The 27,029-nt window shown below is 42.3% G+C and overlaps 1 protein-coding gene across 1 annotated transcript in view; it reads right to left on the reverse strand.

Annotated features, from left to right (window-relative positions):
• Positions 1 to 5,539: 5,539 nt before the first annotated feature.
• Positions 5,540 to 27,029, reverse strand: part of GATA4 (GATA binding protein 4) — a 71,533-nt gene continuing 50,043 nt past the window's right edge. Inside the window, exons 2-6 of the mRNA XM_007938707.2 lie at positions 16,344 to 16,513; positions 14,537 to 14,662; positions 9,893 to 9,980; positions 7,901 to 8,049; positions 5,540 to 5,722 (exon numbers count right to left, since the gene is read on the reverse strand). Coding sequence (XP_007936898.1) covers positions 5,540 to 5,722; positions 7,901 to 8,049; positions 9,893 to 9,980; positions 14,537 to 14,662; positions 16,344 to 16,513 — 716 coding nt within the window. The remainder of the gene's footprint in view (positions 5,723 to 7,900; positions 8,050 to 9,892; positions 9,981 to 14,536; positions 14,663 to 16,343; positions 16,514 to 27,029) is intronic.

Here is a 27,029-nt window from a genome sequence, read left to right on the forward strand (position 1 = left end):
TATTTGTTATTTTAAAAATTGAGCTATAACTTACATGCAGTTAAGTTTTTGATCTGTGACAAATTATTTCATGGTTATTAGGTAAAACTATTTCAAAACATGTGGACTATGCCCAGAAGTAGGGTGAGGAATAGTATAAAAAGGACCTTTGCTGTGATAAGGAAATATTTAAGAAAATCTCCCAGGAAAGGTGAAAATTAATACTGTTAATTAATGTAACAGAGACAGAGCAATACCTGTGTTGACTTCTTGAGTGTTTCCAACATGTGTAAATATAGTAATACTTAAAGAATTCTTTGTGTGATACAGCAACTGTTTTAAATTGAAAACCACAAATGTTAAATGTTAAACCTATTGCTTTATTCAGCAGAGACTTAGTATGAGGCCTATCTAGGACCATTATTCCAGTCTTTTTGTAATCACATGTGTCCTCCATTCCAGCTCAAACATCTCAGATAATCAAGAATCAAAGAAATAATGGATATTTAACATTTTTATTTTCTTGAATTCTAAAGAGACAGAGGATCAAAAAATCTCAACGTTTTTACATTCTTTAATTACAAACCATTTCATCTGCGTGAATGTACCTTAAAGAAAAGGCAGCACAAGAGACTTACAGTATCTTTGTTATTAGTCTATTGGTATTGAGCTGCTTCTGAATTAACTCCTTGCAGTCAGATTCACTGATTGGGTACCTGTCCAGGTTAATGCCAAAAGTGATTAGAACTTCAAGTATCCACATTTGAAAGCCTATTCTAAATCCAGTAGGGAGCACATGTTGTTTCTCAGACCAGGAATCTCATCATGTAAGACAGAGGCCATTACCAGAGCCAAACAAAATGGAGCCATGAGCAGGGAGCAGTGGAGTGTGTGTTCTCATTTATCATTCTTTACTTGGAAGGAGAGAAGTGTCCTTCCTTGTGCTCATGACCTCCCCATGAAGGACCTGTCAGCACTCTGCAGCCTGGACCCAAGAGCACTGGCTGCCATGCAGGTGTTTTCTGATTCCTCTGTGTTCTTTTTAATCCAGAGCACATCTGCAAGGTCACCTCTCTCTGTAAAACCAAGGCTATAGTGTCTTAAGTTTTAGCCAGAGGAGTGAGCTAGTAAAGCCAAGACCAGAAAAGATGGCACTTTGAAAAACTAAATATTAATGTCATAGTCACTCCTTTGTTATTTAATAGTCATTTAAAAAATTCCACTGCCTTAGCTATCCAGAGGGAAGTTAAAAAAAAAAAAAAAAAAAGCTTCAGTCACAGGAAAGCCAGAGCTCTGTGGGGCAGCCACACTCCTGAGGCCAAAAGTATACAGGCCTCAGTAACTGAAACAAAAGTGAGCATCAAGAAGATAAAGCACAGAAAGATTCCTGGCTACTCTACTTGCAGAGCTATACCTTGAACTTTTGAGAAGATGGCCCTTGGTTATGGGATGATGCCTATTTGTGTTGTTGTGACATGATGTCATACTTGTGTTTTAGCTTCATACAAGGCCTATGTGCAGTTTGGAAGAGTAGTTTTTAATGCTGTGAAATGATAAAACCACCACCCTTACTCCAAAAGCTTTTCCAAGTAGCTGTGTCTTATGCACTCAGTATCCAACTCAGCCTATCAAGTTCTGGGGAATCTGGGGGATTCGTCCAAATAAACCCACCTCCAGTCCATTTGGTAAATGTTCAGTGAATATCAACTTATTTTCATTACTATTAACCCAAGCAAAACATAATGACAGCCAAACCTGCTACTTCTCACCCCCTTCCAAAGGCATCCAGGAGTCAAATATTGAGGATTAATTCTCTTCAGTTGTTAAATGATTTGGAGGCTGCTTCAAAAGGTTTTGCCAGTCAGAGGGGGAACTGTAAGGTGGTGTGATTTCTTAACATAGACACACACATGCTGGCCCTTTCACTCACCATATTAGGAGACCAGAAATTTAGTTGAATGCACCCTTAATTGCTACTGATCTTCCCCCAGCCACTTCCCAACCATCTTGGAACACCTCTCTGGGAATTGCCTCTTTTATAATACTCTAATTAGTAGCTAATCAAACTCCTCTGTAGATAGATCTGATTTGGGGAAGCAACCAAGTCTAGTGAGGAAGGACGCTGAATCAAGCTAGAGTGTACCATTTGAGGTAGGGTGCAAATTATGACTATTTAAAGAATCGATCAATCTTGTCATATTGTATGTAATTTTATTCTGAAAGCATTTATTAAAGAGAAGTGGCAAAAATGTTTTAAATAGTCTTCATCATCAGAGAACCCTTCCTAAGGGAAACATAAGTCCTAACAGGTTTTGGTTTTTATTGTTTTTTAATCTATTTTATTATGTTTAGTTATTAGAGTTATAAACTGCTCACCTTTCTCGATGGTAGTTACGTTTAATAGGTTTGGCTATTCCTTAGCAAATTTATAAGCTTTTCTGATGTTACCTCAAAATATGGTTGTTAACAGATTTATTTTCTAACCTGCTCAAAAATAATAGGGGTGTTACACAAGGTTGAATGACCCACTTGCCTAATGGGTCTGGCATAAACCAGTGGAGAGGCAGGAGACTACCATGCCCAGTTCTGAAGGAGGTAGACTTACACTGTCTGGATTCCATTGCACAGGTACTGAGTCAGAGGGTAGCCTAAGAATTCCCGACCCACAAACACATCTTTGAAGTTGAAGCAGTTAAGCAATATCCCATAGCTTAAGAAAGTGAAGACAAAATCAATAAGGGAGAGAACAATTTGGTCCCCTGTCCCATTGGTATAGAGTATCATTTGCCCCTTCAGGGGCTTGTTTGGATCAGACCATAAAGAAAAAGAAGAAGATAGAAAAAGGTCCTCAGGGTGACCCTCCAGCATACATCTTAAATCAGGTTGGGGTGGAGACACCATTTACCCCAGGTTCCTGACTCATGCTCCTTCCAGTCCCTGGTATCCAGGAGGGCAGATCTAAAAATGCTCTTTCCCTTCATTGAGTGACATCTATTGGGTCATAAGGAGCTTTAGTTAACAACTGATCTAACGGTCTCTTAGGAAACAAAAGCCTAGAAGTGACCTGCCCAAGGTCATTCATTAGTCAGTAGCAGGATTGGGAGAAGTGTTCTTTTCACCAGTCAGCATCATTCACTGACAGGAAGCTTTGGCCAGCTGCTGAAAATGATTTTAAGAGCAGCTTGTGAATAGATCAGTGAAGGAGCTCTGTGGCTCAAGATTTCCTTGACAAGAAAACCAAAAAAACCAAACTCACTGCCATGGAGTTGGATCCGACTCATAGCGACCCCCCTTGTGTTTCCAAGGTGGTATCACTATGGAAGTAGACTGCCCAACCTTCCTTCCAAGAAGTGGCTGGTGGGTTTGAACCCCCAACCTTCTGGTTAGCAGTCAAATGCCTTAGGTACTATGCCACCAGAACTCAGCAAATTTTCCAATAAAGCTCTAGGGAGATGCACCCCTTAGATCAACTAGCTGTGAGACATCAGAGGGGCAGCATCCACATAGAGGGAAAGCTGGACAGACAAGAATACATAGATAAAAAGGGCAGAGGGAGGAGAAAGAGGGAGAGGTTTTTATGGTTGGGGATCGTAACTGGGACCATGACATCAACTGTGCATGAACTGTTGACTGTAAAACAAATCTGCTTTGTAAATTTACAACCAAAGCGCACACACACACACACAAATCCCAATAAATACCTCTGTGGTAGGAGAAGAATGGAAAGAGGAATACAGATAAATTTATTAGTTAAATACTGATTTTACAGCCATTTCACCTTAAGACCATGTTAACAGGTTTGTGGGTTAGGGTAGGTATATTAGGGTAGCCTTCACGGAAGAAAACAATGTAAATAATGATTAAAACAAAATCTTATCTTAAAGATATTCTCTGCTACAGCCAGTAGGATTTGGGGTTTGGGGACTGGGTGCTTTAGGGTAGAACACAGTAATGCCACAGTCAGCTACAGCTCTGTTGATAACACGGAAGGAGGAGTCTTCATGAGTCCCGAAGTCACTGGCAGAAAATGAGCAACATGGAGAGAAGTAGGCCAATTCCTGAATAGCTCAGAGCAGGAGATTCTCAAGACCTACCCTCAGTGTTTTTTCTTATTGGTCATCTTCTTTCTTTCCATGAGATTTGTTTTGCCTTATTTGTTTTTAAAACAATCTCTGGTTTTTCACCTTTTGGACAAAAGATTTCCAGTGGAGAAAAGATGCAGGTCCAGGTGTTCCACGCCCTCTGTCTGACCAAGAGGCACATCCCCAGAGAAAAATGGCGGCATGAGCAGGATCAGAGAGCAAGTGAGCCAGAGTCCACTCAAAGTCCTGGGCCCCCCAGCACGATGCTGGACCCAGCCAGGGGGATCATGGCCACCAGACATTCTCTGCAGAAAGGTCTCAAGACTTACATGCGTGTTTGTGAAACTTGCATTAGCAGCAGAACAGTTCTGTTCTTACTCAGAACCCCTGTGTATGTGATGGGGTATATGAAGGGTTTTTTGGGGGTGGTATGAGCTGGCTGCTGTTAGGCTAACTACTGAGTTCTCGTTTTGCTGAGGGAGACACATGTACAAGCTGAAAGCAGAGCTCAATCACGCAGAACAGTAGGCAGGATTTTTATTTTAAGAGGCCTTGGGAGTGAAAAGAAGGAGGAAAAGGATGAGACCATTAGCAGGCCAAAGGGCTTTTGGGGAGGTGAAGTTGTGATTTTGATGAAGTTATACTGTGTGCTGAATGAAGTAACTCTCTCCTCCATCTCCCTAAGAAACATTCAGTAACATCTTCATTACACCCAGTATTTTTGGAGTCGGATTTGGTACTGGGGATGCAAGGATGTGCCAAGCCTCAAGGGGAGTGTTGGGCAAGAGCAGGGGCTGTCCAAATTACATGTAAAACAGATACTCTAGTTCAAGCTGGGCAGGGTTCCCAGAGCCCTGCCCCCTCCACCCTCCCTCAGATCCCTGGTGCTGAAAGTATAATTTAAAAACGACTATCTTAGGCCACAAGGAACCCTGGTGGTACAGAAGTTAAGTACTCAGTTAACTGTTAGGCTGTCAGTTCGAACCCTCCAGCAGCTCCTAGTGATCTGTAAAGATTACAGCCTAGGAAACCCTATGGGGCAATACTACTCTGTCCTACAGAATTGCTATGAGTCAGAATTGACTTGGCAGCACATAACAACAGCAACAACCTGAGGCCACAGTGGGAGAATGGTAGGGAGAACATCTTATCTCTTGGAGGGGGCTGAGCAGAGAGCAGAATGAGAAAGAAGAGTCTCTAACTACATGGAAGAGACTTAGTGTGTTCTTGGTGAAGGGTGTGGTTCTTCAGTATCAGAGTCCAGGCTCTTTCCAGTTCCCCTACCTTGAGAAGGTATCTGATAAAATTCAACATCCCCTGCCCCTAACCAAATCATGGACTTCAAGTTTCTTCCCAATTGTTCTTCTGGAGTCATTCCCAGACAGAGGAGGCTGGCCACGGAGAGCCCAGAGCCTCAATCTCTGCTGTCCTCCAAGTCCCAAGTCTGTGCAGGAATTTGAAGAGGGAAGGAGGTGTGATTAGGCAGTGATTATGTCCCCGTGGTTATCAGCCAAGACCAGGCTGTTCCAAGAGTCCTGCTTGGAGGTGGCCTGCGGCGACTGGCTAACAGAAGAGGCGTAGCCTTGTGGGGAGAGCTTCAGGGCTGAGAGGACTGGGTGGATGGAGGGCCCGTGGCCAGACATCGCACTGACCGAGAAAGTCTGAAAGCAAAAAGTGACAGATGAGGTAAATGGAATCACTCTTGAGGGTGTTAGCTTAAGAGGTGAGTCCCATTACACAGATGTCCCCACCATGCCTCCAATCCCTATAAAGGGATGAGAGGTCTGTTTGTCAAAGGACAAGGGCAGGACAAAGAACCAAGGAGCATTTCTGTTTTTCTTACCCCTCTGTGCTCTTGGAAGAAAAGGGTCTGAGTGATTCATCAGCCATTTCTGATGCACAGTACACAAACAGGGCTATGATCCAGTGGTTTGAGCCACAAGGTGACTACTCTGGTTTCTCCAAAGGGTCTGATGGGTACATGAGATATTTTGTACACTCTTATCCCCATCAGTTCTCTACTTTGAAACAGAGAGGCCTTTCTCCCCACTCAGAAAGGGCTCCTGGCTCTTCTGATTCTATGGGACCAGCTTCCTATTCAACCTGACCGCTCTTTAGGACATTGGAATTCCCTCAAATGAGTAAAGAAGAGATCAGAGAGTGGCCATTAATGGGAGTCCATGACAAACTTTGGGAGCATTGATCCCCAATGAGGGGAACCACAGAGAGAAGGGGATGGGGGAGCAGGGATGCTGCCATTTCATCTATAAGATGGAAATGAGGGTACTGTTGATCCATCCTCTGGACCTCCAAAGGAAACTGGACCCACCATTGTCCCTCATTAAAACAGCATTCTGCCTCCTTTACCTTGGGACCAGATGAATTGGATGGTGCCTGGCTACCATTATTGAACATTTTAATCAAAGAAGCTATAAAAGAATCCTGTTCAAAAGGGAGAAAATGCAGAACCAAATTTAAAATTCTCTTGGAATCTAGACACTGTGGAGCCATGGAGGCTGGATAAACCCTTAAACCAAGATAATCTTTAAGCCTTAAACCAAAAGTATACCCTGAAGTCTTCTTAAAACCAAACAATAGTTTAGCTTAACTATTAAAGAATGTCTGCCTTACGCATTGTGCTCTTTTAAGATCTATCTATAAGGGATCTAACTGACAATAGCAACTTGGAAGATTAGATAGGAAACTTAGGAGGCAGTGAGTTTATGTTAATGGGGGAGGAACACCTCGGAAAAGGAGGGTAAGAATGGTTGCACAACTGGAAGAATGTGATCAATGTCACTGAATTGTACTTATAGAAACTGTTAAAGTTGTGTGTTTAACTGGGTATATTCTTAGTAACAAAAATCAATTATTAAAAAAAGCCAAAAATAACACTCTCACTTCTTCACCAGTCCCCCAACTTACCCACCCACCACCCTGACTCTCTACCCATGCCAGGAGGGTTCTCCTTCCCTCTTTTAAAACTCTACCCATCCTTCAAGGCCAAGATCAGACTAGCCTTCATTTCAGAGAGTAGACTTGCCTAGAGATCCCCCTCCTCAGCTTCCTACTTCCCTCTTACAGTTTTACATCAGCCTCCCCTAACCGCAACACACACAGTCTGATTCAGGTTGTAGTTGTGTACTATCTTCCTACCCCTCACACTGTGTGCCACCCTGACATCTCCTTCTGTGTCTCCAAAGATCTTGGCATAGAGTAAACCAAAAACCAAACTCTCTCCCATGGAGTCAAATCTGACTCATAGCGACCCCTGTTGGGTTTCTGAGGCTGTAAATCTTTACGGAAGTAGGTGACCCCATCTATCTTCTGTGGAGCAGCTGGTGGGTTTGAACCGCTGACCTTCTGGTTAGCAGCCAAATGCCTTATCCACTATGTAAAAAATGTGTGTTTTGAAGTTGTGTGTCTCAACTCATTGCAGCTTGATAAAATACACTCAAGCAGGCAGCCCATGGGCTCAGGTGAAGCACCAAGGGTACTGAGCAACTCTGCTACTGGCGATTTTCAGCCCAGCTGGTGCAGCTCAAGGAGCTCTGGTGACGTAGTGCCTAAGGCATTTGACTGCTAACCAGTAGGCTGGCAGTTCAAACCTACTAGCCACTCCTCAGAAGGAAGACTGGGCAATCTACTTCCATGGTGATATACCACCTCCTCCCTCGGGAACCCAATCCGACTCAACGGCAGTGAAAGTTTTTGGTTTTTGGTGCACCTCAGAGCCTGCCACCTGCTGGAGGCCTGGCAGACTTGCATGGTGCAAAGGCTACCTATACTTAGTCAACTGCCCCACTTGAGGTCCTGCCACCGCTGCCCACTGGGCATACCTGGGACATGGGGCTGGTATGCCCATAATGAGATGACAGCCCAGGCTCTGTCTTGATGGGACGCATCTCTTCACTGCTAGTGGTGGTTGCGCTGTTGGAGTTGCTGGAAGCGCTGCTGGTGGGAGGAAGGCTCTCACTGCCCGAAGGACCTGGAACAAGGCAGAGTCAGGACACCCAGACCAGGGGCAGGGATAAATGGATGGCAGTCCTTTGAGACAGCCTGGATAGGTCTGTGCTAACAGCTTTATTTACATTTCTGGGGAGAGAAGCAGAGTTCCTTCATCAGTGTAGGGCAACATATCTCGAAATGGGGCAGAAGTACTAGAATTTCAAGGGGAGTTTTTCAAATGGCAGGCTCACCAAACCTTATCCCAAACCCTTGGGACTACATGTATTTCAGGATTCAAAACTTTTGGGACATTAAAAGTGCAAATCACAGTATATTACATAATAGTCCCAGTGGGATATGAGAAAATACCCTGTTATTAAATACATTCGTATTTCTCTAGCAAAACATATCAATATTTATACTAAGTGGGATAAATAAAGACTATAAATAGCTTTGGATCTGTTCAGATTAGGTTTGCTGACGATTCTAGCTTTCTGGATCCAGAATTGTGGAGAAGGAATTGTGGACCTAAAGAATGACACACCTGCTCCCCTTGTGATGGCTACATCTGAGGAAATGGGATTACACAGGGGAACATGCTGCAGTTATCAACAGTGTGGAAGTAGGGAGATCCTGAAAGCTCTAGTAAGAACTATGACTGCTAGGAGGAGTAAATCTCTGTGAAGCCTCGAAAAGTAACACTTTGGTCATGTCTCAGCGGTGGAAAGGGGCAATTTATCTGACTTTGTCATGCCTTTCATTAGAAGATACTTTCCATTCATATCAGCTAATTTATTTTCTTTGTGACTGTAGTGTTTACCAGTCAAATTTTGGATTTGGTAGTAGTACCAAGCTGGTAATGCTCTTGATAGGGGACACAAGGAGTCTTCATTTTCAATGTAGAATTTAAGAAAGTAGAGTGGTATTTTGAACAGATGATCGACCCCAAAATCTATCTAAAAATTGGGCTTTAATTCTGGATCTACCCATTAGTATTTTTTGACTCTGGTTGAGTCATTTGCCCTCTCTGAGCCTCAGTTTGCTCAGTAAAATGGGCAGAATAAATTGGGTCTCATGGTCCTCTTGGGAGGATCATTGAGATGTTTATGAAGAAAATCCCTAAAGGAAAAGTTGTTATTATTAGTTACCACTGAGTCAGTTTTGACTCATGGTGACCCCATGTGTGCAGAGTAGAACTGTTCATGAGGTTGTTCAAGACTGTGAGCCTTTTTGGAAGCAGACCACCAGGCCTGACTTTTAAGGCACCTCTGGGTAGTTTTGAACCGTCTGTTAGTAGCCTAGGAGCTCTGGTAGCATAATGCCTAAGGCACTTCACTGCTAACCAGAAGGCTGGCGGTTCAAATCCACCAGCCACTCCTTGGAAGGAAGGTTGGGCAATCTACTTCCCTAGTGATACTGCCCTGGCAACCCAAGGAGGGGTCACTATGAGTCGGGTCCGACTCGACGGCACATAACAATTAGTAGCCTAGTGTGTAATTATTTCTGCCACCCAGGGACTCTTACAATACACATATATAATGTTAATTATACTATGGACTACAAATTTGTTGTGAATGTAATTAATGTGATACTGTCTTCCTAGATCCCAGTTAACTTAAGGAGAACTGAAAAGAGTTGAGTTCTGAGGCGTGTGTGAGTGCATGTGCACATGTGTGTATGTGTGTGTGGGTGCATGTGTATGCTGGGTGGGCTGAGTTGAGCCTAGCTCACATGTTCCCAGTATGTCACATGATGCTGTTACTTTGTTTTTCTGTCCTCTAGCAGCCTGAGGTAGCCTATCTAGCAAAGAATACAATACAGGTATTATCACATGCTGAGAGCTACTGAATTATTCATAAAATCATAATATATCTTTTCCTCACCTGCTGGTGTCTTAGATTTATTAAGGTTCTTGGGCTTCCGTTTTCTGGTTTGAATTCCCTCTTTCCTCATCGCAAGAGGCCTGGGGACCTAGGAGAGCACAAGACAATGTACATATGGTTTTCCATTTCTATATAATCTGCTGTAGTATTTAAGCATATACATGCACACACACATACATTATGAGAAGGCAATATCTAAGCAATCAGTCTATGAACTTTAGGCCTGAGGCTGTGTGAACAGACCCTTGGAACACTCCTGCTGAGAAAGAAGTCAATGCTATTTTTAAAAATGTACTGAGCACCTACCTATATATTATATACTAGGTATTATACTGCACATTGAAGAAATAGAGAATTAAAGACATAGTTCCCTCCCTAAGAGGTTTGCAGGCTTGTGGGAAGGACAGACAAGTAGAAGAAAAAAAAAATACTAAAGAAAAGCAATCCTACATCAAAGACATGAGAAGGGAATAGTTAAGAGAAATGCACTAATGTAAGTGAACTTGCCTCCCACTCCTATTCGGGAGTCCCTGGATGGTGCAAATGATTAACATGCTTGGCTGCTAGCTGAGAGGTTTACCAGTTCAAGTCCACCCAGAGGTACCTCAGAAGAAAAGCCTGGTGATCTACTTCTGAAAAAACAACCATTGGAAACCCTATGGAGCACAGCTCTACTCTGACACACATGGGGTCACCATGGGTTGAGGTGACTTGATGGCAGCTGGCACTGGTACTCTTACTCTGTTGAAGAGTCAGATGAGGCAAAATTCCCACTTCCCACCCTTAGCATCTCAATGTGGCTCTACCCATACCCACTATCCTTTCCCACCTTTGGAGGAAGGTGTCTTCCCTCAACACCTTGCAGGCCTAACCAGGTCCACTAGAAGCCCATCCTTACTCCAGATGAATCTTGCCCTCATGTCTATCCCCACCCATCTCAGTATGCTTTCAGATGAATCATAGTTCTTCCCATGTGCAGAGGTCACACCTGCCTTAAAAACAATTTTGAGACTGCTGCTTCTTAGCCATATCCTACTGTCTTATACTTTTCATTTAGAAAGTTCTTCTCGACAGGTGATAGGCCCGCTCCTGCTTCCTTGCTCCCCTTCCTCTACTGCTATATACAAGGGCACCTCTACTGTATCTAAACATGGCTGACTCCTTTCTTCTGCAGTGTCATTATCAAGTGACTCCTCTTGACACCATCTTCTGTCTTACTTCTTTCTCCTCTTCATATATCTCCTTCCAAGAATTCTTATGGCTGGTTCTCTCTGAACCTTTTGATCTTCTTTCTATACGAAGCACTTTCTTTAGTTTTAAACTTTTAAGTCACACAAATAATTCATGAAATCACTCTTATTATAAAAGATTTAAACATACTGGAGTATGAAAACATGATATGATCCTTCATTTCCAGTCCCTTACCTCCCACTCTGTTTTCTAATTTTTAAAATCTTCTTTTTTAAAACATAAATTTACATGCATAGAAATAGATAAAGATATTTCCTGTATCACCTAATTGGGAATCAGACTACACTAACTGTTCAGGTCTGGCTTTTCATTCAATGATAAATTTTGGAGAACATCCCATTTTAGTACAGTTAGATCTATCTCATTCTTTTTAATGGTTCCCCTATTAGTTTCTTTTACCATTTTCCTACTGAAGAACAATGACTCCTTTAACCATTTCCTCCTCAAAAGTTTTTTCCTACTTTTTCACTGTTACAGTGATTCAACAAACATCCTTATACACAATTCTTTGCAGATGTAAATGTATTCCTTATGATCTTTCTCACTATATTTTTAGCCTTTTTTAAAATTATAACAAGAAACCAATAGAAAGATGTCTGAATATTAAGTTAGTAACAACCTCCACCCCCAGTCCTTTGCCTGTGAAGCCACTGGTACCAACAACCTAGTATGTATGCCTATATTTCCCTATACATGTATTTATGTGTTCATCCATATGTACTTGTATGTGTGTGTGTGTGCGTGCTTAATGCACCCCTCAATCCCAGATGGGGTTATACTGCACATACTACTTTGTAATGTTCTTTTTCATTACTTCCAATCAAGACATAGAGCTCTAACTTTTTTAAAATTTCTGCATAATATCCCACATTATGGTATAAGTCATAATTTATTCGATTCCCTTGTTGGATATTAAGTATATATCTAGGTTTTGCTGCTACAAAGTCTATGGCAATAAACAACTCAAACATGTATTTTCATTGTATGTAATAAAAACTTATACATATTATAACTTTTTTACTGGCTCTCTCTTTTTACATATATATATAAGCTTGTTGTTGTTGTTATGTGCCGTTGAGTCGGACCCAACTCATAGCGACCTCTCCTTGGGTTTCCGAGGCAGTATCACTACGGAAGTAGACTGCCCCATCTTCCTTCCAAGGAGTGGCTGGTGGGATGGAACTGCCAGCCTTCTGGCTAGCAGTCAAGTGCCTTAGGCACTACACTACCACCTTAGGCACTATGCTACCCAAGCTCCTTATATATAAGCTAGTTTCTCAAAAACAGCTGCTAGATCAAAAAGTATATGTTTTTATCTTCACTAGGTACTACCAGGTTAATTTTCTGAAGGAGTAAATATAGTAATTCACATATAGATTAACATTATAGAAGAGTGTCTATTTCTCCAAACTTGCATAGCACTAGATACCATGGTGGCATAGTGCCTAAGGCACTTGACTACTAACCTGAAGGTTGGTGGTTCAAATCCACCAGTCACTCCTCGGAAGGAAGATTGGACAATCTACTTCCATAGTGATAATGCCTTGGAAACCCAAGGAGGGGTCGCTATGAGTCGGGTCTGACTTAACAGCACATAACAACAACAACAAATACTGTGACACATTTTAATTTTTGCCAAACATATGGGTGAAATAGAGAATATCATAGTTGTTTTAATTTACATTTCCTTGATTTTCAGTGAAGTCAAGCATCTCAGGACACGTTTAATGTCTGTCTGGATTTCTGTGAGTTGTCTGTTCGTTTTATGCATTTTGGGAGGTGGGAGGGAGACTGACTGTCATTTTCTTAATAGTCTGTGGATCTCTTTGGTTTATTTATTTATTTGTGATTTGGGTGAAAATTTACATAGCAAATGAGTTTTCCATTCAACAATTCGTACACACCTTTTGATTTGTGACATTGACTGCAGTCCCTACAATATAACAGTGCTCTTCCAGCTTCCTCCGTGTGTTTACCATTTCCATTCATCCTTCTTTCCTACCCCTTCCTGCCTTCTGAGCTTTAATCCTGGGCAAATGCTGCCCTTTTGACTTTGTATGGTTGGTTTTTCTAAGGAGTGCATAACTCCCTGGTGTTACTGTTCACTGTATAAGCCTATCTGCTGTTTGGCTGAAAGGTGAGCCATAGAACCTGTGGTTTTGTTTTCCTTATTTTGTTTTAATTTATATTTGAGTAAGTAAGACTTCCTTATGGACCATCTAAAAGACAAAAAAAGTATACACAATGATAAAAACTTCTCTCTAACCCTAGCTCTCTAATCACCCTGTTCCTTTTTCTACAGGCAACCCATGTTACCAATTTTTCTCACATATCTTGCCAGAGATATTCTATGTAGGTATGTATGTATATGTATGTGTGTGTGTGTGTGTGTGTGTGTGTGTGAGCAACTACATATAAATGATTCTTTTCCTCTTTGTATATAAAAATAGCACCATACTATGTAAACTGTTCTGCACAAACAAATGGTATTTTTTAACATTATATAATGAAGATTGTCCCAAATCAGAACATAAAAAGCTTCTACAGAGCTTAAAGCTGCTTAGAGGCTCTGTATATTACTAGAAATACTAATCTTTCTTCTGACATGTGTGTATTGGTTTATACTTTCTTTAAATGTCTTTTTCTATACACTAATTTTTTAAAAATATATATAATCAAGTATATCTAACTTTTCTTTTACACCCTAAGAGTTTTTAAAACTTACTTAAGAAGTTCTCCTCCCATCCCCAAGGTTATATAACTATTGCCCCCTACCCCTACATTTTCTTCTAGTATTACTCCCTATTAAAAGTGCTTTACATTTATTATCTTTAATTCACCTAAATTTACTTTTGTTTATGGTAGGAGGTTGAGATCAAGCTTTGTTTTTGTTTTCTAGATGAATATCCAATTATGTAAGGCACTTGACTGCTAACCAGAAGGCTGGCGGTTCAAACCCACCAGCCACTCCTCGGAAGGAAGGTTGGGCAATCCTACTTCCGTAGTGATACTGCCTTGGAAACCCAAGGAGGGGTCGCTATGAGTCAGGGCTGACTCGACGGCACATAACAACAACAACAACAACATTATTCTTAAGCAAGCTATCCTGTTATGAACTAAATTGAAACGTTGCCTTTGTTATATCATGTTACTATATGTAGACTATTTCTGAATCTTAAGATTTATGCAATGTGAGAGGTGGAAGAGACCAGCAAAAACTCTTAAGGTCCCCTCCAAATCTAAAAATCTTTGTTAGGAAGAAGAAGGAAAAGAAAATTACAGTCTGAAGGAGAAAATGTAGAAGTGAGAACTGAGTGATTGGAAATGATCAAGGTAGTCACCCTGCCTGGCAGGAGCTGGGAGGCTATGCGAGGAGGAGTAGGATCTACTTACCCCATGGAGTTTCATGTAGAGGCCACAGGCATTGCACACGGGCTCACCCTCTGCGTTGCGGCGCCACAGAGTGGTGGTGGTGGTCTGGCAGTTAGCACAAGAGAGGCCCACTCGCCGGGAGGCCGACTGCAACACAGGAAACAAACCCTTCAAAGTCAAATCAAAGGTAGGCTTTCCTACTCTGCTACTTCATCTGGAACTCAGGGGAGCTAGGACTTCCTGAAATGAGTGGCAGAGTTAGTCACAATAGTCCTATGTGAGAATCAGACCAGGTAGTGGGCCAGATTCTCTTCTTACCTAAGCCACTCCTAGAGATGAATGAGAGCAGAGACTTCTGCTGCAAGAGAAGAGTGAATTTGGGCACTGAACACTTGGTTTCTAGTCCAAACTGTGGCACCTGTTAGTCATTCGACTTCAGATGAATAACCAAGTAAACACAGAAAAGCTTCTCTAAAAAGTAGAATTAACTTTGTCTTCAGTGGAGATGCTCCAAGGTGCCAGGTAAGGGTGGGCAGGAGATTATTGCATCCAAGAGTCATCAAGGTCTGGGATGGGCCTTGGGATCACAAGAAAGGGAAGTATTGGGGTTATGTTTCTCCCTCCATTATATACACAAGAGCTAGCTGATGTTGATCAAAATCAAAGTAAAGTAGAAAAGACCAATGAACCAGGAGTAAAAACTCTGCATCCCAGCCCCAATTCTAGCCTCTTCTCCACCTACAGGGCCCTATCCATCCTGCTTACCCTCCTGAGCTTTGGGTTTTAACAACTTTAGCCACTGCACTATCAGAACTTCTTACTGAACAGCCTCTGGGGTTAACCCTCCTCTTAAAGTTTATGTGAATACAAGAGATACAAAAGACAGTCCTGGATTGGGAACCAGGAAGCCTGAATTCTGGTTCCAAATCTGAGATTCTGTCTATGTTACCATAGGCAAGCCCCTTAGCTTTCCTGAGCTTCAGTTTTCACTTCTGTATATTTAAGTGGTTGAACTAGATGGTCAGGAACATCCTTGTAGCTCAAGCTAATGCTAAAGGTATGAAAAATTACTGTTTCTCCCTATTCACCACCTCACCCCTCAACCAACACTTTAAAATAGTGTTGTGTTGTTAGCTGCCATTGACTTGGCTCCAGACTCATGGCCACTCCAAGCACAGTGGAAGGAACCACTGCCTGGTTCTGTACCATACTCATGATTGGTCGTGGTTCAGACAGCTGTGATCCATATGGTTTTCATTGGCTGATTTTCAGAAATAGATCATCAGGCCTTTCTCCCCAGCCTGTCTTAGTCTGCAAGCTCCGCTGACACCTGTTCAGCATCCTAACAACATGAAAGCCTCCACTGTGGCTGTGTGTGAGAGGCACTGGCTGGGAATCAAAACTAGGGCTCCTACATGGAAGGCGAGAACTCTACCACGGAACAACCCACCACCCACTGCCGTTGAGTCAACTCTGACTCATAGTAACCCTATACAACAGAATAGAACTGCTCCATAGGGTTTCCAAGGCTGCAGATCTTTATGGAAGCAGACTAAATGTTTCTCCCATGAAGCTCTGGTGGGTTCAAACCACCAACCTTTAGGTTAGCAGCTAAATACTTTAACTACTGCACTATCAGAACTTCTTACTGAACAAATACTGTTCTCATTTTTAAAGTGCAGGTGACTTGAATTCCAAAATTTGAAATCAGAGAAGTTCCAGATAACCCACTGAGGCAAGAGTCCCGAACAAGGTCCTGAGAAGCAGCTCCAGAAGTCTGGCCATTCAGCAGGCTGCTGGACTTAAGGAATTTGAGGGACTTTCTTACCAGCCGGCGCTGGGGCTTGATGAGGGGCCGGTTGATGCCATTCATCTTGTGATAGAGGCCACAGGCATTGCACAGGTAGTGCCCTGTCCCATCTCGCCTCCAGAGGGGGGTGGACATGGCCCCACAGTTGACACATTCTCTGCCTTCTGAGAAGTCATCAAACATATCTACTGAGTGAGAAACAACAGGAGAAAAATACAGAGGATTAACTTTTTGTTTATGCCAACAAATCTTGTGTCTGAGAATCCAAAGATCAAAGAAATAATGCCTTTTTCTTGGAAGGAATAGTTTCTTCCAGGAATGCAAGATCACCTTGGTCTGTTCTCACTCTTCCTCACTGTGGCCTCAACTCAGAAGGCTATGGTGGGAGGTGGGTGGACTCCCCCTGATCATGACAAAGGGAAGGAAGTCAGCAGCAGTCACCAGGGGCCTGGAGCTGGGGGCCAACATCTGGATTTTAGTCCCAAATTCTCATTCAGAGCCTAAAGCCTTGATTGAGGTTCTCGCCTAACACCAAGGTCTGCTCAGAACTTCTTTCTCTCTTCTCTTTCAAAATTAAGATTGCTTTCCCCTTTGAGTAAAAATATAATAAATATTTACTTTAGGAAAATCAGAAAATTCTGAAATGTGCAAGAACAATATAGATCATATATGACCCTAAAACCAAAGCTTATCAGTGTTAGCATTTTGTTCTATCATGTCCTTTGTAATGCTTTTTATATTGGCACATGCTTTTTCCTAGTTGAGGTCAAGTATATAAAATTTTGAGCTTGTTTTTCACTTAATACCAAAGCATTTTACCATGTTAGAAATTCTTCATAAACTCATTTTAAGGCAGTACAAAATTCTGTCATATAAATGTGTCATCACTGAAATTCTGTCATTTAACTATTACTTCCAATTTGTGTTTTATAAATACTGTTCATTTTTGTGCATAAAGTTTTACAGTTCTAATTATTCTTTAGGATGATATTCTCCTAGAAGGAGAATTACACAAAGTGATTTTTTTAAGTTGTTGACATTTTTCAAAACGCTCTTCAGAAAGGCTATATCAACTTATTTCATTAATTCATTTTCTCCATTTTAATGTATCTGAAACAGGGACATATCTTATGCTGTATCATAGTTTAACTAGCAACATTTTTTCTTGCTTATTGGCACACAAAATAAAAGTGCATCTTTTAAGTGCATCTTACAAATCTACCAGAAGAAAGTTGCTATCAGTTGTCACTATACTGCATCAGTTAAATATCCCTGCCCCTCCCATCATCTTTATGTTCCATTTCTATAGAATTTTGCAAGTAAAAATTCCATCTACATCATTTTAGTTCTTTGAGATAGGCTGGGCCAGTTTTCTTATTCCATATCCTCTCTATGTACAGGGAGCTCTGCTGGCATAGTGCCTAAGGCATTTGATTGCTAACCAGAAGGCTGGCGGTTCAAATCCATCAGCCACTCCTCAGAAGGAAGATTGGGCAATCCACTTCCTTAGAGATAACACCTCAGAAACCCAAGGAGGGGTCACTATGAATTGAATCAACTCAACAGCAGTGAGTTTGGTTTTGGTTTTCTCTATATACAGCCTGGCTTAAGCCTTTCAGAAGTCCCTTCACTCCTGAAAACTTTTTATATCCTATGCAAACTTTCTATCACAAAGCACAGCTGTCCTGGTCTCAGATCTTTCTTGTCCTACTGCCAGAGGCAAGGGTGATTTCTTCAGTGAAGGGGACACTAATAGTGTTTTTGAGAGCTCTTTGTCCATTGGAACCCAGCCCTGGGGTTTAAGGTTGCACACTCTGGGTGTCCTGTGGCCCAAGTACTTGTTCTCAGAGGAGTGGGCTGGAGCAGAGGATAGGTGAGGGAGCCCTACCCCCAACTCTGGGTACATAAACAGTCATTTGCACCTGCAAACAGGTAGCTGTATGTCTACACCAAGTAAACAATGTGCAGGTGTGAGGGGCTATTTGCTCAGCCCAGGAACTGAGCACACACCAGTCACAAGAGAAGCTATTTTTGCACCTGGGTTGCACTGAGAACCCTCCTACCAAGGTCAGCACCTGTCCACAGTTTGCTACCCCAGCCTGGGAGGCATGGATTGAGCAACAGCCTGGAACACCAGGATGGAAACCATCATCACAACCACAAGCCATGTGCCGCCCTGTATGTGGCCGGTCAGCCCCTCTCCCTTGAACCACAGACCCTCCCGTGAGGAAACTAGAAAGGCCAGTGGAGTTCAAAAAAGGACCTTATTAGACAAAGTCCCCCTTTACCCCACTACATGGTCCCCCAGGGAAGTACTAGTAATATAGCTATTTTGGGGGTGTTTGCAATCAACACTAGATGGCACTACAACCTCAAAATTGAACCAAGACACTGTTAAAAGCCCTAGAGGACTTCTTTTAGATAACTAACTCAGTGGTTAAAGTACTTGGCTGTGAACTGAAAGATTGATGGTTGGACCCCACCAGCCACTCCATGAGAGAAAGATGTGGCAGTCAGGTTCTGTAAAGATTACAGCCTTGGAAACCCTATGGGGCAGTTCTACTCTGTCCTACAGGGTTGAGTTGGAATCAACTGAACAGCAGTGGCTTTGGTTTTGTTTTCCAGTCCAAACCTAGTGCAACCCTCTTAATTCTATTTCTCTTTATTGCGGAAAAATTTAAACATAATCAAATGTACACAGAATATAAAAATGAACTCTTAACTACCCATTAGCCTCTAACCATTTGTGTTCAATTTTGTCTCATCTATGCCACCATCCACTTTCCCTCATGCTGAGTTTTTAGAAAAATATCAGACATTCTATCATTTCATTCATAAATATTTCAGTATGTCACTCTGAAAGATAGACAATTTTCTCCTATTAGAGATAAGCAAACAGTGTTCTATGTTCATGTTTATATAAAGAAGGCTCCATAGACATAATCTCATAATTCATTCCTCATTTTTGAAGAGGTGATTCCCTTTTTTCTTCACACTGATTGTTTTATAATATATGTGATACCAGAATCCCATTAAACAAGCTACCCCAGAAATCCTTCAAGGTCTCCTTGCTACAATTTCTCACCTCCCAGGGCCTTGAGAAAATGCCTTCACACTCACTCAAAGAATGGATTACACATTCAAACAACTATTTTACTGGCCAGGTAAAGGCACTGGAGGTTGGCAAATATGTATTTATCAGCAACAAATATTTACTGAGCATCTGCTACTTGAGCATTCCAATAGATGCCACTTGAGTTACAAGGGAAACTAGCTCTCAGAATCCTAATGATATAGTTGGGTGAATTGGACCTGAATACCAATAATGATTAACAGTATTGCTTAGTTCATTTTTGGAACACAACTGAGTTGGAGACTTGGGTGACAGACACTTCTTGGCTAGAGTATGGAAGTCTGATCTAGGGCCTTGAGTGAGATAGAACACTTGATCAAGTGTTTTAATAGCAGCCAAAGGAAGGCTCTGGATAAGAGGTGAAGGCCATGCTTCATAAAGACAACCATATCTACCCACAACTCATTACCACCTGCAATGTGCAGATGTTTCCGTATTTTCTAAACAAAATTGTGCCATCCAATCTGCTCAATAAAATGGTACATAAAAATTTTAAATGATTATTACAAAAATAGTATAACAATAGAAGAAAATGCTTACTCCTTACTCTATAATGTTAAATGAAAAATGCAGCACACAAGAAGGCAAATACACCATGATGGTAGCTAAGACTATCAAGAGGAATCTCTGTTAAGCTAAATTGAGTGGACTCTTTTTTAAAAAATTAAAAAAAAAAAATCCTGTAATATCATAATTGCTTACTTTAGAAAATCTGATAAAAAAAATAAAATTTAATCACTCCATGTGGTTCCCACTGCACAATGAAGGCACTATTTTGTCTTCTTCCACCTGACGTGTGCTTTTCTTCCCTTAGACTGAAGAATGGAGAGGAAAATGTTTAAAGCTACTGCTTAGCACCTACCAGCAATAACATCCTGTGTGGACCTTTGTGAACAACCACCTTTGATTTCTTTACTGGAAATGCACTGGGCTGAGCTTCCCAGCCGGCAAGTGGGCAAGTGCGGAGTAGGGAGCAGGGTACAGGCCGCAGCTCTGATATCTGACTCATGAAAGTCCCACCCAGTGCTGGGCAATGGGGGGATTGGTCCAGCTACTTATTTGACAGTGGGAATCTAACTCTCGGAAGTGGGTTAGCATTACCCTACATTCAGAGGAAAACTTGTAAGAATAGTTGTAAAGTACTTTGCAAATAAGAGGAAAAACTTACAACAATGGCTGTAAAGTGCTTTGCAAACACCAAATGAGATAACAATGATGGATTATTGTTAGGAGGTTGGGGCTGGAGGGGTTGAGAGGGAATGGAGAAGACCAAGAACAAACCTTTGTGCTGGGTTATTGGGGTGGGGGAGTAGATAAAAGAGCTAGGAGATTTGGGAATCTGACCTTTTCTTAAACCACTGGGGCTAAGATCAGAATTCCAAGTAGCACTCAGAATTGGCAACTGTGAGACTAAAAGCAGGAAACTGGCGTCAAGGTTGACAGCTTATACAGTTTATGCTTCTGAGGTCTCAAAATATATTAATTAACAACAACTTTAGTAATCAAATAAGGAGCTCTGGTGGTGCAGTGGTTAAGGCATTTGGCTGCTAACCAAAAAGTCAGTGGTTCAAACCCACCAGCTGCTCTGCAGAAGAAAGATGAAGCAGGCTGCTTCTGTAAAGATTTACATCCTTGGAAACCCAGTGGGAATTGCTATGAATCAGAATTGACTCGATGGCAGTGAGTTAGTTTGGTTGGCAATCAAATGTACAAACCTAATTAATTGTGATTTGATTGGCAGCTGAAAATCACCAGCCACTCCTTGGTAGAAAGACGGGGCAATCTACTTACATAAAGATTTACCCCCTCAGAAACCCAATGGGGATGACTATGAGTCTGAATCAACTAGAAGGCAGTGGGTATGTTTTTTTTTGTTTTTCTTTAATCCTAGTAATGGGGATTTAATGCTGCCTTTTCATCCATGCCCCACTTTAAAAAAAAAAAAAAAAAAAAAAAAACTAGGATGGAAACAAATTCAGTCTGATTTTCTAGGTATCCAATTTAGTACGCATATTCCTTATTCCTTGAAATTAAGACAACCTACCCCACCCAAGTGCCAAAAAAGAAAAATGTGGGCCAGGAGAATGGATCCCAACCCTAATTTCCCCACAGAGAAGTGACACAATCAACAGGCAAAGACTCTGACCTCTCCCCTGACCTGCTCCATCCATCTTGGGGAACCCACCCACTGTGCTGTCTGCCAGAGGGACACCAGCAGGGGTAAGCAAGTCAGGGCTGGCAGAAGGAAAACCAGAAGAAGGGAGGGGAGAGAAGTAAGAAGGAAAGAGGGCCAAGAGAAACAGAGACAAGATCAATATGCCAGGGTCATCATTGGCAACACTCTCTGGGCAATACCCTAAAGTTGGATTTGCCCTGACTGCTGGAGAGAAAGCAAACTGAATCAAATGAAGATTGCCACACAGCTGCTGAAGCTGACAGAGAGTTCCATTTGATGTGCCAGCCCACCTGGTGGGTGCCACAGAGCCTAGTCCTACCACAGCAGCATCAGCTCTGCTGCAGAGGAGCACCTCAGGTCTCCACCCTCTTGAGAGGCTTCCACTTCACCAGGGAGACTGAGTCTTAACCTGAGCCCCTGGTGGAGAGACCCTGCCCTTTACCCTCAGATGCAGTTTATACAGTCTTAAGCCACTGTTCCTGTGGAGAGCACTGCAACTCCAATTTTTGCCATGAAGCTGCTATACCTGCCCTTGTAGCAAAGGCTGGACATAGAGAAATATTAGACAAGATTGGGGCAAAATCTCTGCCTGCAGTTGTTTTGGTCTGGCTGGCATTGCAAAACAAAGAATTACAAGGTGACAAGTTGTGATGGTGCCTGGGCTTTTATCAGTAGCTCCCACCTCCTGCTCCCAGCTATATATCTTCAGCTGCCCTACATCACACTACAGTCTATTTGGGAAAAGAAGACACATAAATGCAATGAAAATTACCAACAAAAACTGAGAAAGGTGCATGTCCAGAGCAAAGGAGAGCCCAATGGGACCCAAGGGGGAAGGCTTCTTGGAAAAGGCAAGACTTGAGCTTAGACAAAAGGGCAATGAGAGGGTAAGGCAGGAGAAATAAACACCCAAGGAACCAAAATAGAACCAAAGGGGCATCAGGAATATATCCCTAAAGCCCCACCCAAATGTCCCCTGCTGAGCCCCAGCCCCACATCTCATCCAAAGTTCACCAGAGATTGTGCCTGCATTTCCTAATGGGCTGGGCCAGGCCTGATCTGTCAGTGGGCTGGCGCCTGGGTCTGGAGCTCGAGTTGCAAACAAATCCTGAGGTTTTCCTGGCAGCCCTTGAGCCTTTGGTCTTCTGGGCTTTGTCAGGGTTGGACAGACGCCTGTGACAGGAGGCTGCTGAGGGGAGGGTAGACAGCTCAAGTAGTACTCAGGCTGGTGTGGATGAAAGCACCTATTTTGGAAACTCCTATAGCTGCTCATCACAAGTGTACCCCCAGGCCTTGCTAGAGTCACCCTACAGAGTCAACAGACCTCAGCTTCTGAGTGCTAATGAGGAACAGTGGCATTTACCTAGTAGTCTCTGGCTTCAGACCTGTGGAGGGCATTAAAGATTATGACTAAGGGTTTCTTTCTTTCTTTTTTTTTTTTTTAAATCACAAGCAAGCAAGGACATTGTGAAAGGAATAAAAACAGCATCAAAATTCATTAAAAAAGAAAGAATGAGAAAAGGGGAGGATAGAGGGAAAGGGAGGCAAGGAAGAAGAGAAGGCAAGGAAGAGAAAGCTTGTCCAAAGATGAGGCTGAAGAACAGATGATAAACTGGAGGAAAATATTTATAGCATATTGCAAAGACATAATAAGAAGTCCCTGGGTGGTACAAATAGTGAAGCACTTGGCTTGAAAAGTTGACTGTTGGACTCTACCCAGAGGGGCCTCAGAAAAAAAGGCCTAATATTCTACTTCAAAAGATCACAGCCATTGAAAGCCCTACAGAGCACAGTTCTACTCTGACACACATGGGGTCACCATGAGTCAGAATTGACTGATGGCAATTGTTTTGTTTTTATATGAAGAGCAGTTTTAGAAATTACAAAGATAAGGATGGAATGAACACAATAGGAAACAATCTCTCTGTCATCAAAGGGATTGTGCAAGGGTCAATCACTCCTTCCTTGAAGTTCTAAAAGGTCCCACTTTTCCACATCAGCACCTACCTGAATAATTATGTACCTAGTCTGTGCTCAGGGGTCAGACTGGAGGTCAGCCCAGGGAAGGGTAGGCAAGAGATGGAATGGTCTAGCAAAGTTAGGTCTTGTGCGGGGCACAGAGCTCATAAACAGCTGAGCTGGTCCACAGCCCCACAAGAATCCACCTGCAGGTACCTTCACCATCTTGATGGGACCTGATCCTTTCTTTCCCCCAGGGACAGTAGTAGGCAGAGGCAACATGAATAGTTTAAAACTTAGTACATAAAGGATAGTGTAGTAACACTATATAACAATGCTAGAAGCAGGGGCTATAAAAAGTCCAAAGCCATATATATGCTCTGTTTTCCCACCTCATTTGATCAAAGAAAACTTTTTGAGACACATCTGTTTTGATGCTCTTCAGAATACTAGCTTGCAAAATGCTTTGTAGACTTGGTCTTTTTGAAGATGAGGTTTTGAAAACTTCCAGAATCCCCACATTTAGGAAGAAAGATTGCAGCATAAAAGTTTCTCCATAAAATGCAGGGTCACTCACTCACTCCAGAAGAAATTTCTAAGTGCTTTACAATTTACATTTGATCATTAGCAATGATTACATCATAGACCTTCTGCTTTTTTTTAAGTTCAAGTCCCTGAAGGATAAAGACTGCCATATTGCTATTAAAAGTACTATTGTGTTAGGCTCGGAAAGAAGGTTGGCAATGTACTTCCATAGTGATACTGCCTGGGAAACCCAAGGAGGGGTTGCTATGAGGCAGGTCTGGCTGGACAGCACATAACAACAACAACAACAAAACAACAACATTGTGTTAGGCACCAAGAATAGGATTGCCTTTGCTGCATATGGAAATTAAACATGTGGACTCCCAAAAGATGGTCACTGTGGCCCCTTCCCACCTGTGATCTAAGGGCTAGGATACCATTTTTAAAAGTAGCCATATGAGGTCTCTCCTCGTCCAGAGCAAAGAAGAATGAATAAAACCAAAATTCATGGAAACAATTAGTCCTAGTGACTGGTATACCATCCGATCTGCAGCCTATATGACTATGAGACCAGAAGAACTAGATGGTGGCTGGCTACCACTGTCATCCACTTGGAAGGGGAGCTATGTAGGAGATCCTTGACAGAGAGGGAGAACAATGTGGAACAAAACTCAATCAAAATTGGAGAAAAAAAAAAAAAAAAAGGTGGGAACCAGGTTTGCTGGTCCAATAAAGCCTGATGGAACCACTGAGACTATGGCCCCTAGCTGCCCTTCAGGTCTGGAATTGAACCCACACCTGTGGTTTCCAGCCAAACAAAATACAGGCATATGAGTTGAACATTTACCTTAAGTAGATATATTCCTTGGAGAGAACAATCATGGGAGAAAGAAGGGCTGCTTATGCACAGGGAGACAGCTCAGGGGGCAGGAGAGTATGGAGGGATGGACACTGGCAAGCGGTAACTATGGGGAGGAAGTGGGAGGGGAGCTATTGCATTGTGGTAAACTGTGGTCAATGACAGACAAAGTATATGTGAATTGCTGTATGGAAAGTGAATTTGCTCTGTAAATTTTCACCCAAATCACAAAAACAAAACAAAAAAAAAGTAGCCATATGAAAAAGAAGGAGGGAATACTCAATACATTTTGTATATTTTAAATGTCTATTTTTACAACTTTTCATAATTTTGATGTTTTGTCCTTACAACAATACATTTTTTACAAACACTGTTTTACCTAGTTGTCTCCTTGTCCTCTTTGAGTTTCTTTGGCCTTCAAAGAGGACCTCTTCTGGGCTTCTGCCCCCTCCATCTGCCTACCTGTAACCTTCAAGTACCCTGCAGTGTGTGGGAGCTAAGAAAAGTCACACAGAGGGAGCCGGAGTCACTACAGGTTGCTGTGTCCAACACATCCCCTGCCCATCCCAGACCCTAGCCCTTTGCACCTGGGAACAACTGGCTCTCTTCTTTTTTGTCCACCATTTGGGACTGGCTAGGATGACCAAAGGAGCTCTGGTAGTGTAGTGCCTAAGGAATTTGACTGCTAACCAGAAGGCTCGTGGTTCAAACCCACCAGCCACTCCTCAAAGGAAAGTCGGGCAATCTACTTCCGTAATGATACCACCTCAGAAACCCAAGAAGGGGTCACTATGAGTCGAGTCGGGTCTGACTCAATGGCACATAATGACAACAACTGGATGACCAGATAATTTGACATCCCAAATGGAATACTTGTACTGAAAGGGATATATTACTAATTATTCTGGGACAAGAGGCTTATAGCTAGGACATGTGGTCACCTTTGGACTGACCTCTGAGTGTGAGACGTACATTTTCAATAAATTTACTCCCTTTGCAATTTCCTTTCCTCCCACTCCTCCCAAAGGTCACTACCTGACATACAGCCAGGCTGACTTACCAGCACAAAAAGACTTAAAAGGCACAAAAAGAATGCCAGGAACCTCTGTGATGGGGAGGGAGAGAATCCTATCACCAGAGAGGTGTACACAATTGCACTAAATGCTGGGCTCTCAAATGGCCACTGACATCTCATAGCTCCCTGGACTTCAGACTGATGGCTTTCTGGTCAGTTATGGGCAATTGGGAATGTTTGCCCCTTCCTGAACTCTGGTTCTAAGTCCAAATTGCACTCTCCCTTTTCTGTTCCCCGCCTGGTTCAGTTACTACATTTAGTTGGTACTGAACCATCCCTGTGTGTTAGCTTGTCTCACTAAAGACTACAAGGCTTCTAGAGGGCAGGTGGCACGTTCCACACAGTCTTAAATCCTGGAAGTGATATTTCAGCGAGTTCAGTGCACTTTCAGAGGAGGAAACCAAGGTGCAGAGATGGTCAGTGACTCACCTAAGGTCCTACAAACGTTAAGTCACCTGATCTATACCCTTTGTAGCCACCACAATGCCTCTCCAGCTGTATCATCTCATCTGTAGAACAAAAACACAATACCTGTTTTACTGATCAGATTTTAACAAAATCCAGTTCCCTAAAGTCTCTGGTGAGATAGCAACAATGTCAGTAGGATGGTTTAAATCTGAGCACTGTGACTAGTTGCCTACCTGGCCCTATTCAATGGACACCCATAATAATTTGGTTGAGTGGTGTCTATGCAGGGCCAGAGGGATGCGTGTGCATGTGTGCATGTGTGTGTGTGTGTGTGTGTGTGTGTGTGGAAAAGTACATCACATTGCCCTGAAAACCAGTCCACTCTTTCTATAAAATTCCTTGCTTGCTACATAAAACTGCTCTAATAATTCACTGGAATAAACTAAAAGGAGCAAAAAAAGGCAGGGAGGGGGGAATGTTCATTATTGAGATGTTCACAGCATATACTGCAAACAACTCCAGTGCTGAATGATAAGGGAATGATTAAGAAAACTAAGTTGCAATAAGAA

Source organism: Orycteropus afer, unplaced genomic scaffold (assembly GCF_000298275.1).
Source record: "Orycteropus afer afer isolate SDZICR_OR568_19922 unplaced genomic scaffold, OryAfe1.0 scaffold00053, whole genome shotgun sequence".
NCBI classification, from domain to species: domain Eukaryota; kingdom Metazoa; phylum Chordata; class Mammalia; order Tubulidentata; family Orycteropodidae; genus Orycteropus; species Orycteropus afer.